The sequence below is a fragment of the Cervus canadensis genome, chromosome 21 (genome assembly GCF_019320065.1).
Source record: "Cervus canadensis isolate Bull #8, Minnesota chromosome 21, ASM1932006v1, whole genome shotgun sequence".
Classification (NCBI taxonomy): Eukaryota; Metazoa; Chordata; class Mammalia; order Artiodactyla; family Cervidae; genus Cervus; species Cervus canadensis.
Window position 1 is genome coordinate 48,918,346 of NC_057406.1, and position 15,412 is coordinate 48,933,757.

At 42.2% G+C, this 15,412-nt stretch overlaps 1 protein-coding gene across 1 annotated transcript in view; it reads left to right on the top strand.

The window, feature by feature from the left end:
- The window catches only part of ANO4 (anoctamin 4), a 424,034-nt gene that overhangs the window by 353,660 nt on the left and 54,962 nt on the right, over positions 1-15,412 (top strand). The window contains exons 17-19 of the mRNA XM_043441305.1: positions 6,581-6,663; positions 9,972-10,112; positions 12,796-12,960. Of these exons, the coding sequence (XP_043297240.1) occupies positions 6,581-6,663; positions 9,972-10,112; positions 12,796-12,960 (389 nt within the window). The remainder of the gene's footprint in view (positions 1-6,580; positions 6,664-9,971; positions 10,113-12,795; positions 12,961-15,412) is intronic.

Here is a 15,412-nt window from a genome sequence, read left to right on the forward strand (position 1 = left end):
ATTTATTCTTTCACAGTTCTGGAGGCAAGATGTCCAAAATCAAGGTGTGAGCAAGATGGGCTCCTTTGGGAGGCTCTGAAGGGGAACCTGTTCCATGCCTTTCTCTTCGATCCTTGTGATGGCCAGTGATCCTTGGCACTCCTTGGCTTGTTGACACATCACTCCAATCTCTGCCCCCGCCTTCACCTGCATTCTCCCTGTGTCTTCACATGGCAGTATTCTCATATAAGGACACTAATCGTATTCAGTTAAGGGCCCACCTTACTCCAGGATGAACTCAACTAGTTAATCTGTAGTTACTTTATTTCCAAAGAAAGTGACATTCTGAGGTTGGGGTTTGAGACATAAAAATATTTTTGCCAGGGGGGACACAATTCAACTATAACAGTGCATGTTGAAGCCTGAATCCTGCTTATCACAGGACGTCTGTACCACAACAGAGAACCATGGCTTCACCCTGCAGGCAATAGAAAGCCAACTGAAGTTATAAACTTGGATGTGACATCATCAGCTGTGTTTGGGAAGCAACTGTGGCAACAGTGGAAGGGGTAAAAGTGGGGACCAGTAAGTAGCAGATAGATACTTAGAAGGTTGTTCCAGTGCTCAGTCAAAATGTTATTCCAGAATTGGGTATCAGAGAAGATCTTAATTACAGAATAAGAACATTATACATAAATAACGTTTTCCTTGCTTTGTTTATATTAGGCAAAAACTGAAAATAACCTAAATAACCAACAATAGAATGGTTAAGTAAATTGAAAGTAGCCATTAAAAATTCTTTCAAAGCACATAATAACATAACACAAAGCTGTATTTAAGTTTTCATTAGGATGCAAAGTGTACAAATAAAGTGTGATTTGGGGTATGTGAGTGTTACTGTGTCCAAGTTCCTACTGCTCAGTTGAGTTCAGTCACTCAGTCATGTCTAACTCTTTGCGACCCCATGGACTGCAGCACGCCAGGCCTCCCTGTCCATCACCAACTCCTGGAGTTTACTCAAACTCCTGTCCATTGAGTCAGTGATGCCATCCAACCATCTCATCCTCTGTCGTCCCCTTCTTCTCTCACCTTCAATATTTCCAGAATCAGGGTCTTTTCAAATGAGTCAGCTCTTCCCAACAGGTGGCCAAAATATTGGAGTTTCAGCTTCAACATCAGTCCTTTCAATGAATATTCAGGACTGATTTCCTTTAGCATGGACTGGTTGGATCTCCTCACAGTCCAAGGGACTCTCAAGAGTCCTTTCCAACACCACAGTTCAAAAGCATCAATTCTTCAGCACTCAGCTTTCTTTATAGTCCAACTCTCACATCCATATATGACTACTGGAAAAACCACAGCCTTGACTAGACGGACCTTTGTTGGCAAAGTGATGTCTCTGCTTTTTATTTTTATTTTTTTTTTTTTGGTGCTTTTTAATCTGTTGTCTAGGTTGGTCATAACTTTTCTTCCAAGGAGTAAGCGTCTTTTTATTTCATGACTGCAGTCATCATCTGCAGTGATTTTGGAGCCCCAAAAAGATAAATGGTTCCACTGTTTCTACTGTTTCTCCATCTATTTGCCATGAAGTGATGGGACTGGATGCCATGATCTTAGTTTTCTCAATGTTGAGCTTTAAGCCAACATTTTCACTCTCCTCTTTCACTTTCATCAATAGGCTCTTTAGTTCCTCTTCACTTTCTGCCATAAGGGTGGTGTCATCTGCATATCTGAGGTTATTGATATTTCTCCCAGCAATCTTTCTTCCAGCTTGTGCTTCATCCAGCCCAGCGTTTCTCATGATGTACTCTGCATAGAAGTTAAGCAAGCAGGGTGACATATACAGCCTTGACATACTCCTTTTCCTATTTGGAACCAGTCTGTTGTTCCACGTCCAGTTCTAACTGTTGCTTCCTGACCCTCACACAGATTTCTCAAGAAGCAGGTCAGGTGGTCTGGTATTCCCATCTCTTTCAGAATTTTCCACAGTTTATTATGATACACACAGTCAAAGGCTTTGGCATAGTCAATAAAGCAGAAATAGATGTTTTTCTGGAACTCTGTTGCTTTTTCTATGATCCAATGGATGTTGGCAATTTGACCTCTGGTTCCTCTGCCTTTTCTAAAACCAGCTTGAACATCTGGAAGTTCACGGTTCACATATTGTTGAAACCCAGCTTGGAGAATTTTGAGCATTACTTTGCTAGTGTGTGAGTTTGAGCATTCTTTGGCATTGCCTTTCTTAGGGATTGGAATGAAAAGTGACCTTTTCCAGTCCTGTGGCCACTGCTGAGTTTTCCAAATTTTCTGGCATATTGAGGGCAGCACTTTCACAGCGTCATCAAATTCCTACTGCTTACTGCTCAGCAGGCCATTAAATTGAGTGATGAGTTTTTGGGGTAAGGAATAGCGACTTTGGGCTTCCCTGGTAGCTCAGCTGTTAAAAAAATCTGCCTGCAATGCAGGAGACCCAGTTCGATTCGTGGGTTGGGAAGATCCCCTGGAGAAGCAATAGGCTACCCACTCCAGGATTCTTGGGCTTCCCTCATGGCTCAGACAGTAAAGAATCCACCTGCAACGCGGGAGACCGAGTTTAGTGCCTGGGTTGGGAAGATTCCTCTGGAGGAGGGGATGGCAACCCGCTCCAGTATTCTTGCTGGAGAGTCCCCACAGACAGAGGAACCTGGTGGGCTGCAGTCCGTGGGTTGCAAAAAGTCGGACATGACCGTACGACTAAGCACAGCACAGCGACTTTATTTGAAAAGCCAGCAGACTGAGGAGATAGTCGACTAGTGTCTTAAAGAAGTATCTGCCTGGGTTTGGATGCCACTTTCATTTTTAGAACAAAGCGGGGGAAGTGAGGAGGTAAAGTAAAAGAGGCTATAAGTCCTATAAGTCATTGCAGGTATTTCCTGGTTCTGGCCAGACTCTGGAGGGGAATGTGTTAATTTCTTCTTTCCTGTAGGAAATTCACTGGTGCGCCTGGTCAAGATGTTTCCTATGAGCTAAACAAAGCTATTTTATAATATATTAATGGTGGTTTTCTCTGGGTGACAGAATCATGAAATGTTTTTGTCAGCTTTGGTTAGGTATAATTTACATAAAATAAAATCCAGTGATTTAGGTGTACATTTTGACAAGTCATGTCAAATTGTATATAGTCATGTAACTGTTACCATAATGATGACATAAAACATTTTCATCCTCCAGAAAGTTTCCTCATGCCTCTGAAGTCAGCCCCTTGGCAACCTCCAACATGGTTTCTGTCATTGTAGTTTCATCTGTTCTAGAATTTCATACAAATAGAATCTTTCAGTATTTAGCATTTTGTTTCTTCCACTAAGATTAATGCTGTTGAGATTCATACATGTTGTTGCATATGTCTGTAATTTGTTCTTTTTAGTACAGAATAATATTCCCTTGCCTGAGGTATACTGAAATTCATTCATTTGATCCATTTGTTTATCCAAATGTTAATAAGTATTTGGATTCAATCCAGCTTTTATTCATCTAAGACTTAATGGCTCTTATAAACTTCTTTGCACATATTGCATAAAAGTCTTTGTATCTATTTCTCCTGGAAAAATAACTGAAAGTGGCATTGCTGATCATAGAATAAGAGAATGTCTAACTTTATTAAAAAATAAATTGTAGCTATGCAATTGTGCATTCCCAACAGCATTATATGAGCGCTGCAGGTGTTCTACATCCTTACAAACTTGTGGAATTAATAGTCTTTATCATCATAGTGGATATATACTGTTATCCCATTGTGGTTTTAATTTGCATTTCCCTGATGTCTACTGATGTTGAGCATCTTTCCATGAACTTGTTTGCAATCTACACATCTTTATTGAAGTGTTCGTTCAAATGCCCATATGTTACTATCTTCTTATATTTAAAAGAGTTATTTATTTAATCTGGATAGAAGTCCTTTAGCATACATATGTTTGCAAATATTTTTCCAATTTGTGATTTTCATTTTTATGTTCTTAATGGTATCTTTTAAAAAGTAAGAATTTTTACTTCCAATATACTCCAAATTAGTTTTTTCTTTTATTCTGTGATTTTTATTTAAGAAATCTTTGCCAATTCAAGAGTCCCAAGATTTTCTTCTATATTTTCTTCTAGAGAACTTATAGTTTTAGATCATATGTTTAGGCCCATGAGTTATCTCAGGATGATTTTTGTGTATGGTGTAAGGTAAGGGTCAGATCCATTTCTTTGTGTATGTGGGTATCCAGTTTTTCCTGTACTACTTGCTGGAAGATTATCCTTTTCGTACTTGAATTTTCTTGCCATTTTTTGGTTGAAAATCAAACCATGTGTGGGTCTAAACCTGGAATTTTTTCTGTTTGATCTATACATGTACTTTTATATAATAACATCCTCTCTTGATTATTATAGTATAATAGTAAGCCTCAAAAACTTATTCTTTTTAACTTGTTTGCTCAACTTTAGGTCCTTTGCATTTCCATATAAGTTGTAGAGTTACCTTGTCAACTTCTACCCCCTCCAAAATGCTAATATCTGATTGCAGTTGAGTTGAAGCAGTAAATCAGTTTGGGAATACTGAAGACTTAATATCAAATATTTCTATCCATGAACGTCATTTAGCTCATTTATTTAATTGTTCCATAATTTATTTAAGCAATGTTATATAATTTCCAGTGTATAAGTCTTGCATGTTTTTAGAAAACTTTCCAGAATCATGTTATTATTTCAATTATGTGTTAGACCACTCAATATTGTCCTACAAGTCACTTATGCTTTGGTCACACTTGTTAGTCTAAGATGGATTAACAAAGACTTTAAGTAGCCTCTCCTCAGTCAAGGTCACAGCTTGCCACATGATGAATCTGTGCCAGACTTAGGAAGAAAAACTTAAAACGTTTAGAGCATTTTGAATTTTGCCGTTGCAGATAGGATTATATTGCCCTCTTTCATTTGCTTAGCAGGATACTGAGAATTAGAAACGTTAATTCATTTGCCAGTAGTAGCGCAGCTTGTATCTGACCTAGATTTCAAGTCCAAGAGTGTCTAAGTCACAAGCCAGAGAGCTCTTGACTGTTACCCTATAATATCTTTCCACTTACTTATTTTTAAATATGTGTTCTATGTCTGAATAATGAGGAATCTTTCCACTAATGAGGAAAGATGCTGGGAAAGATTGAAGGCAGGAGGAGAAGGGGATGGCAGAGGATGAGATAGTTGGATGGCATCACCAACTCGATGGACATGAGTTTGAGCAAGCTCTGGGGATTGGTGATGGACAGGGAGGCCTGGCATGCTACAGTCAATGGGGTCGCAAAGAGTCAGACACGAGTGAGTGACTGAACTGAACTGAGGGCAAAGGGGAGCAGAAAAGAAGGAAGTCATTATCTCTCTTTGGAATGAACGTTTGGATGTTTACTTTTCTCCATGAAACTGATTCCAAACATAGGACATTGACATATTTCCCCCTTTTTCTAATCTGATTACACAGCAAGACCCTGTAGAGATGGATCTGACAATTCCCTCTCCTAGGGTTTCTCTCTGCAATTCTTAGTTGCAGCCATCCTCTGAGTGAGTGAGTGAATGTGTGTATGTGTCCCCTCTTCAAGCTTGTGGCTTCCTAGGCAACAGGGATATGTCTTGATCATTTTTTGACCTGTCATTTTATAATGCTCAGCAATTTATTTGTGTTGATATATTTAAACTGAATTGAGTAGAAAGTTACTTTGGCTAAATGAGGATCACCATCAACTTTACCTGCGTAGTAGAGGTAAAGGTTGGAAATGGTTGGAACAGGTTGGAAAAGGTGTTTTAATACAATATACACACTTTGCCTTCAATATGAGGACATTTGTCATGAGGAGGATTGGGGGAAAGAGAAATCTCTGCCAATTAAATACATGTGAACTGCTCAGTTTTGTTTTTGCTTTTCTGTCCCTTGCTTTTTAACACATTACTGACCAGGGGATTTTTGTAGAAACTAACGCCTGTGGCTGGCAATTTGTTAGTAGTAGTAGTTTAGTTGCTAAGTCGTGTCTGACTCTTGCAACCCCACAGACTGTAGCCTGCCAGCTCCCCAGTCCATGGGATTCTCCAGGCGAGAATACTGGAGTGGGTTGCCATTTCCTTTTCCAGCAATTTGTTATGTAAGCAATTATTGATACGTCTCCAGTCAATAATGTTCAGGTAACAAAAGATGTATTAATACATCTCTGGTCAATAAGTTGTTAAATACTCTATCAGAAAGATAGATACAGTATCTACAAGATAGATACAGTATCTACAAGATAAATACAATATCAGAAAGATATTGGTAACCTAGTTTTCTGTATTCTTATATCCCAGAAGCTTTGTCATTCTAATAAGTCTGTTCTGCTATGACTTGCAAATAAGCTTAATTTAAATCTCTTGCGTTTTCATTATGTTTGACACAGGCTTAGTAATTCTCAGAAAATGATCTTTGTTAAATGATGTTTAGCTAGAAATCCTGATATTCAAGAATGCTTACACAAATAGCTGTCATTCTTTACAATGGCTTCATTATCTACTGACACAGTTCAAGGCATTTTTTTATTTGAAAATGTCTGTCTTTCTCTGCTTGTTTCAGCGACAGTTTTTCTGGAGTTTTGGAAAAGACGGAGAGCAGTAATTGCTTATGACTGGGATTTGATAGACTGGGAAGAAGAGGAGGTTTGTATTATTTACCTCAATTTAAAAAAAAAAACAGATAATCAAGAAATACACAATCCCTCTTGAGTCATCACTTTCTGCTCTGTGATGGAAGTCAGGTTGACTCATAAAGCATTTTTATACCTGTCTCTGCAGGAAATTTCAAGCAGTATAAAAATGTAGCAGAAGAATTTGAAAGAATACATTTTGATTTCTTAGTGGAGTAAAAAGTTCATGGCTAAGTAAAGCATTTCACTTGTATGTAGAGGCATCAGAAGAATTGGTAGTAAGATTTGTTTAGTTCCTTAAATATCATCCATTCTCTTCACTGTATCAGAAGCAGAATATCAGTTTATGGTTATAGGCACTTGAAAGCAGACCTCCTGAAGTTCTCCAAGGAAATGGTTAAGTCTTCAGGACCCTGGACAGCTCAGAAGGATTCTCACAGGATAAATAGTGAGGGGGAACCACTACTCATGCAAGCTCTTTGGTTGATGTGCTAAAAGCCAGGCCACCGCTAGATAAAACTGTCCAGCAGAGGTAAACTCGGGCCCTCAGACTCACTTTTTCAGCATGGTGCTCTCCCTTCCAGGCCAGTACACCATGGCCTTTCCTAACCCGCGTCTGGTCTTTACGTCAAAAGTGTTGAGGCCCCATGCTGAGTTTGGTCATTGTGTGTCTCTCGGACCCTGCTTTCCCCTGAGAGTCACTCCAGGCCTGAATTCATCTTTCCTTCCTCTCATCCCCTGCCTCTCCTAAGTTCCATTTCCTGGGAGCCTACAGGTGCAAACAAACCCAATGCACTAGCCATATATGATATGATCATGGGTCTTAATGGGTGTTTTCCTTCCAAGAGACACATATGTTTATTTTTATAAATTAAATGGGATCATCTGTAAACACAGCTGAGAATTTTAGCCCTGGGATAGGCTTGGTAGGGGAGATAATTTTGAGAGGAATGTGTTTTCCTCCAAATCATACCTTGTGGATGGATGCCTTTTCTCCTCAAGCCCATGAACATATTTGGGTAGTTTTTAAATATAGACATGATACTGGGATTTTCAGCAATCCTTGTTCCTGTGCTAAGGCCCCTCTCAGGCTTGTATAAGCATTCACTCTCCAGAGAACGGTTTTCTGAGTTGGTAGGGACTGCCCAGGTTTCTGAAGGCTCCCAGCTGCAGCAAGGCTGCATTCGAAATTTCCTCCTGGGGGGAGCTGTTCTGGTTTTTGTTCCATGTGTGTATAGGAGTAGCTTTCACATGGGATGGAAAATGCTCTTTCCTGGGTATCCAAGTCACCACCAAGAAGCTGTGTCATCTAAGGCAAATTACTTCACCTTTGGATCTTTTTTCATTTCTAAAGAAAAACGTTTCTAAATTCTCCCCTGTCAGCTATAAAGTGTAGCATTATTTAAGGAACTTTGATTAAACCAGTCTAAAGTCACCACGGGCACTTGTGGTGGGCCCACTATGCTGGTACCTTTAGGGTAAACGTATCTCTGGTACGTCTGGATCCTTCTGGATTCCCAGCCCTGTTAAAAAGCATGGAGCGCTGAAGCGTGCTCTCACTCAGCACCCCTGTGTAGAGGTCAGGTCAGGAGCCGTGTGCAGTTCCAGTTCCATTTGGGATTCAGTGTAGAAATGCCTGTTACTCCTAGCCCGTGGCCCTCAGCTTGCTGTGCAGAAGAACCCAGATGAGCCGCATGCCTCCTTCAGGGGTAACCTGGCCAGGGCTGCCAGAACAGAGCACCACTGACGGGGTGGCTTACGCAGTAGAACGTGTCTCACAGTTTGGAGGTGAGCAGTCTGAGGCCACTTGGCAGGATTGGTTTCTTCTGAGGGCCATGAGGGAAGGATCTGTTCCCTGTCTCTGTGTCTGGCTTGTCGATGGCCATCCACTCCGTGTGTCTTCACACGGTCCTCTCTCTCTGCATGTCTCTAAATGTGCTCTTCTTACAAAGACACTAGTCATGTTGGACTGGGGTTCACCCTAATGACTTCATTTTAACTTAATTACATCTGCAGGGACCCTGTCTCCAAATACAGACACTTTCTGAGATACTGAGGGTTAGGACTTCAGCTTACGAATTGGGAGGTAGGGTGGGGACCAAACGTAGCCTGTCAGACCCCAGGACGACAGGTCTGCCTCCGTGACTGACCTCAGTTTCTGGATGATTAACTTAGTCACCCTTGATGATACTTATAGCCTGATGGATTGAGTTTCCCAAAGAAGCAGAATGTTCTAGATCTGATATACCCTAAGGTATAGCTACCTGAAATAAAGGAGGCAGAGGCTATTTGTAACTGTCTCTCCCCATGACCTTCCTGATTTCTGCATGAAGCCAGCATCGGGCTTATCCTGTGGAGAGAGTCAGGCTGCCTCTCCTCTGACACACGGTGGCCCCTGCCAGACCCGCCATGATTCCTCTCCAGTCAGATCCTTCTGTGCTTCCTGTCAGTACCTTCTTCCAACTCTTGAGTGTTTCTGCCTGAACTAACTCAAGTTTCCCTTGCACCAGAGTTTCTGCTCCTTTTCCTGCCTCTTCCAAGACACTCACATAAAACAAGTTCCTAATTAATCAGAGCCACTTCAGCACACCATTTTGCTGCTTATCTTTTCCTAATCCTCTAATTGCTTTTAGTCAGAAGCCATTCACATTAGATGGGGCTCAACTGAAATAAAAATCTCAGCTTGATTTAGAATTAGCGGCGCCTTGATTTTAACAGGATTTGAAAGGTGTTTACCTTTTTTTCAATACCAATTAAGAACGCATTAAAATCTATGGTTAAGGGTGAATGACTCCTATAGGAGCTTATTTAAAAAATAGATTCACCAGGTTTTTAGCTGCCTAAATCAAAAAACTAAAAATTGTAGAAAACTAAGAATTATATTGCCATTATAACTCATAAAATGAATTCTGAACATTTCGCCCTTGAGAAGTTGTCTTTGTCCTGGTGTTCATATCATTCCTCAATAATAAATAAAAGCTTGTGAGTTATTTCAAACCACTGGGGATGGGGGCAAATTGGTCCCTTTCTCACTATCAGTTTCTCTCTTAAAGTATCATCTAATAAGATAATAGAGATACTTAACCATTAGTCTAAATCACAGAGCCATGATGATAATGATTGAAGCTCACCATTCTTTAGATTGTCTTTAATAAGTGGCCAATTTCCAGACATTTAAACCTGGGCTTCCAAGTGTATATCATTGAGTGAGTGATGACTGTGGCCTTTGGTGACTGTTTTCCTGGGGGGTAAAATGATTTTTTTTTCCTTCTTGTCCAAGTACCTCTTCAGTATGTGAAAATGTGTCTGCTTGTTCTTTAGGAAGAAATACGGCCCCAGTTTGAAGCCAAGTATTCCAAGAAAGAACGGATGAATCCCATTTCAGGCAAGCCAGAACCATATCAAGCATTTGCAGATAAATGCAGCCGACTTATTGTTTCTGCATCTGGAATATTTTTTATGGTATGAACCTTTTTTTTTTTTTTAACACAACTGTGTTTCATAAAGTACAAACCTATAGCGTGGGAACAACAATAATCATATCAGGTATTTAAATACATTTTTTGCACGTTCTGATATTTAGACCTCACAACAGTTCTATATGATGATCAGGGATGACACCGCTGTCCCATTTTACAGGTGGAGTAACTGAGACTCCAGAAGGTTAAGCGGCTCACCCAGGTTAGCCAGGAGATAGCCAAAAGCTCAGGTTCTCTAACTACTGTTCTTTCCATTTGTCTATACCATAATGAAAGGAACTAAGACTGTGAGATGGAACTTACAGCAATATCGTTCAAGCTTTCTTTTTTACAATGCCCATATAATAAGAAATATATTATTTGCCATAACCCAGTATATGCTATGCAAATAGATGTATAAAACTGAAAATAGTAATTGAAACAATGCCCATCTTTATAATATTCAAGGAGCTCTGATTTGTTTATTAGTCTGTTTCTTAATGCCAGCTCTAACTCCCTAACATTTATTTCGCTGATGGTTATATCCATTTTCAAAACACTAATCTGAAGCTGGATTGTTAGCTTTTCCTAAAAAGAAGTCATTTTGTGATCCACTTTGACCCTGTCAGTTACTGAACCACACATATGCAATTTGTCAGAAATGTCATTTTAGAGCAGGAAGGAATGATTAGGATCCTCCTTTTTCCTCTTTTCAAAGAGCACATTTACATAAATATATATCCTAATTGGTTCTAATGGGAAGGACAAAACAACAGAAAATTCAGACAATCTCCCTGCTGTAGCTGGGAGGAAACTGGGGAGATGGAGGGGTAGGCAGATTGCCCAAGTGTCCCTCAGCTTGGATCAAGACTCAGATCCTGCCCTTTCTACAGACTCTGCTTTGTAAGCAGTGGTGTCAGGCTTTGCGTCCTGTAAGTACATTTACATATATTGTTTTGGGTTGTGTTTCTCACAATAAGACCTGTAGAGGCTGAAGCCATGGAGAGGACACGCTACTTGCTCAAGGTCACACTGCCAGGTTGTAGCTGAACCAGGACTCAGCCCTGACTTACAACTCTGAGTATAGTGAACTGTCCATGGCAGCATATTGCCACCCTTGTCTAAAATTCAGTGTAGGTCTCACCTATGTCCCTATCAACAGCTCCAGGATTCAGACATGGGCGGTTTTTTGTTTGTTTTCTATTATTACTACTATTACTTTTACTATTTTTTGCCAGTTCAGCTAGGTTTTATACCTGGGCTTCTAGAGCATGTCTCTCACAGTATACCAAAGACAGAGTCTCTGCCAAACATAGGACAGCTCCTATGAAGAAAGGAAGCTCTTAAGTTGCCAGAGCACATCCTGAGGGCCCACTTTAAGATCTACTTTTTGACAGCCATGTAATCTAAGGTCTCTGCTCTAAGACACAGTAAGCAAGTCATCTAATGAAAGCCAAAGAATGTTTTGGAATCTCAAATCCCCATTATTCACAGAGATAGAGATGTGCTATATTCTTCTCAAACACCATCAGGTGTTTCGAGGAAGATGCCTCAGTTCAGTCTGTGTATCTATCTGATAAATAAGAGTATGTACCTTTCATAGGCTTATTCAGCAACAAATAACTGAGCGCCTGGCATGATGCTAAGATGTTCCAGAAACCATGAACTGCACGAACAACAGTCACCATCCCTACCTTGGCAGAGCTTACTGTCTAAGTGGGGGAAACTGACGATAAGCAGACAGTTGTTAGAAATTATAAGTTTAGCAACTGACTAACAACAAATAAGCTGCATACTGAACGGACATAGGTACCATGTGCATGCTCAATCACGCAGTCACGTCTGACTCTTTGCAACCCTACAGACTGTAGCCCACCAGGCTCCTCTGTCCATAGGATTCTCCAGGCAACTGGAGTGGGCTGCCGTACCCTCCTCCACGGGATCTTCCCAAACCAGGGATCAGACCCATGTCTCTTCTGTCTCCTCTATTTGGAGGCGGGTTCTTTACTACTGAGCCGTCTGGGAAGCCATCGGTGCCATATAACAACAGCAAAAAGCCTGAGGAGTTGGAGGGGCGGGTCATGAAAAGCATTAATTATGAAGCAGTTCTTGAGCTGAGATGTGAAGAATGAATAGGTATTAAGTAGACTATGGGTGTGCATGTGGGTGTGTCATGTCTTTGGCAGGGGAATGAGCGGGTCATTGTTTTGGGCAAAGGAAAATTAAGGGTGCCTAGCCTATTTGAAACAATAAGGAAAGGTCTAGAGTCTTTGGAGGGAGTAGAAAAACAGTGGGGCTGGAGAGACTCAGGCCACCGTAAGGGCTTTGCTTTTATCCTAAGAGTAAAAGGAAACCAAGAAATAGCTTTAAACAGAAGAGCAACATGATTAGATTTCCATAATATTTGTTCATTTGCTTAATCTAATATTCTGATTTTAAAAGTGTCATTCTGTAGCCTAACCATGTATCGACTCTCAAGTACCATGGTTTTTCTATTTGGATAAGAAAGAACATACAAACAGATGAGAGGAAGTACACGAAAAGTGTGCCTTTTGTTATGGTGTCTCAAGTCAGAACCACCATGACCGCATCTCCTTTTCCTGTCGGAGGATTTTCTCGGGGGTGGGAGCCCCTCCCTGAAACATTCCACCACTGTGCTCACTGGGCGTCCTCTGTCTTCCTGCCAGATCTGCGTGGTGATCGCTGCTGTGTTCGGGATCGTCATTTACAGGGTGGTGACCGTCAGCACTTTCGCAGCCTTTAAGTGGGCGTTAATCAGGAATAATTCTCAGGTTGCAACCACAGGAACTGCCGTGTGCATCAATTTCTGCATCATTATGCTGCTGAACGTGGTAAGTGAGCATCAAGGTAACTAGTCACGTGGATAAACTGTGTGTGCTGCAGGTGAGTATGTCTTCTGTTTCGAAAGGGACCTGGCCTCAGAGATCAGTTACGTGACACTTGTGGCCTGGCATGAGGTGTACTTTTTTGGGGGTATAGAAGGTTTGAGTCAAATCTGGCCTGTAGCATTTCTGACAGTATAAGATTGAGCAAGGCATTTGCCCTCTCTAAACCTCAGTTACTTGATGTATCCAATAAGGTAACACTATAAATCCCTTGGGGAAATTTAGAGACAAAAAAAGGGGGGGGGCTTCCCTGATAGCTCAGTTAGTAAAGAATCCACTTGCAATGCAGGAGACCCTGGTTCCATCCCTGGGTTGGGAAGATCAGCTGGAGAAGGGATAGGCCACCCACTCCAGTGTTCTTGGGCTTCCCTTGTGGCTCAGCTGGTAAAGAATCCACCTGTAATGCAGGAGACCTGGGTTCGATCCCTGGGTTGGGAAGATCCCCTGGAGAAGGGAAAGGGTACCTGCTCCAGTATTCTGGCCTGAAAAATTCCATCGACTGTTTAGTCCATGGGGTGGCAAAGAGAAAAAATATATTTTAAGGCCCAGCTCAGAATCTGACATAGCTCAACAGTGTTGGTTCCCATTTCTTTTTTGATTCTGAATGATGGGAAGTTAATCTGTATCCAAAGCACTCCTAGAGATAACTCAGCAAGGAATCTTCCAGGGTGGTACATGTTGCTTGTGAGGATTTCAGGCTTTGTTCAAATATGTTTTCCAGCCCAGCTGTCTCCCTTGAACCCCAGACTCCTCCTCACCTAACACATTCAACCCCCTTACTCCCATCTTCTTTGCAGAATCAGCTCCTCCCATGGTCTCCCCATCATAGCTGCCCAGGCTGAAAACCTTGTTCTCCTTGACTCCTCTATTTCCCTCACCATGAAAATGTATCCAGAGTCTGACCACCTTTCACACACCCCAAGCTCCACCTTGGTCCAAGTCCTCAGGGTCTCTCACCTGGGCTATTGCGGTGCCTTCCCCACCAGTCTCCCAGCTTCCGTGTCTGCTCCCCTCAACCCAGGCTCATCACAGCAGCCTGAGTGAGCCTCACACGAGTGAGCCCGCCTCGCTCACCGTATCCAGTGGCTTTGCTCTCCCTCAAAGCTCCGGCCTTCACAGGGCCGCTGGCGTCCCCCCATCTGGCCCCAGTGAGGTCTCTGACCCTGTCTCCCCCTCTCACCCTGACCCCCCTGCCCCTCCCTGGCCTTCCTTGGCTTCTCGGATGTGAGGCATGCTCTCACCCGGGACTTTGGACTTGCTTTTCCCTCCACCTAGGACCTACTTCCCTGTGGGGTCTGTAGACTCTACTCCCGCACTGCCTTCAGGTCTTTGCTCAAAGGTTACTTTTCTAACAGAAGCCTTCCCTGGTCACTGCAGCCCACTCCTGCTTTCTGACCATTGCCTAGCTCCTCGCCCACTTCATCTTTCTCTATGGCATTGTGCTATGCAAAGTCGCCTCAGTCGTGTCCGAATCTTTACAGCCTTATGGACTGTAGCCTGCCAGTCTCCTCTGTCCATGGGATTCTCCAAGCAAGAATACTGGAGAGGGTTGCCATGCCCTCTTCCAGGGGATCTTCCCAACCTAGGGATCGAAACTGCATCTCTTAGGTCTCCTCCATTGGCAGGCGGGTTTGTTTTTTTTTTTTTTTACCATTAGTGCCACCTGGAAAGCCCTCTATGGCATTAATCACCATCTAATGGGCTATTTTTAAACATTTATTGTATTTATTATCTATCTTCTCCATTTCATTGTAGCCCCAAGAAGGCAGAAACTTTTGCCATTTTTTTTCCCTCTTTTGTTATTTCCCAGGTCCAAAACAGGCTCCAGCTCATAGTAGGCACTCCGTAAACTGTTGTTACTAATTACAGAACAAAAGGCAATGACTGACATTGTTAGACTTGAGGTTTGTAGGAGAGAATAAATATTTGTAGAGCGCCATGTAGAGTGTTTGGCATGGAATATGTGTTCAATTATAGTTCTCCTCTCTCTTATTTATACTGCAACTTAAATCTGGGCCATACGGGAGGCCTAGTGGCTCCCAGCGCCGGGCAGAAGCTCTCCGACCCCCAAGGTGCTCTGTCGCTGGAAGCAGACCGGCATCCAGCAGTGCGAAGGGAAGAGAACGGCGGCCGGGACTTCTGGTGCCCAGATTCCTATGACCCAAGCAGGGTGGAGAGGGTGTGATGGCACACCGCTGAGTGTGGGCCCAGATCTTTTGCTGACAGGTGACCCCCAGCTGGCCTCAGCCCCGCCACCTGGGAGGAACCTCACCGGGCCATCCTTCCCCATGGCCAGGACACACATCGACCCCACAGAGTCACTCTGTGGAAATAAAGCAGTAGTCTGTTGAAAGCATCCGTTTTTATAGCATGAAGGGTTAATACCTATATTTAGAGA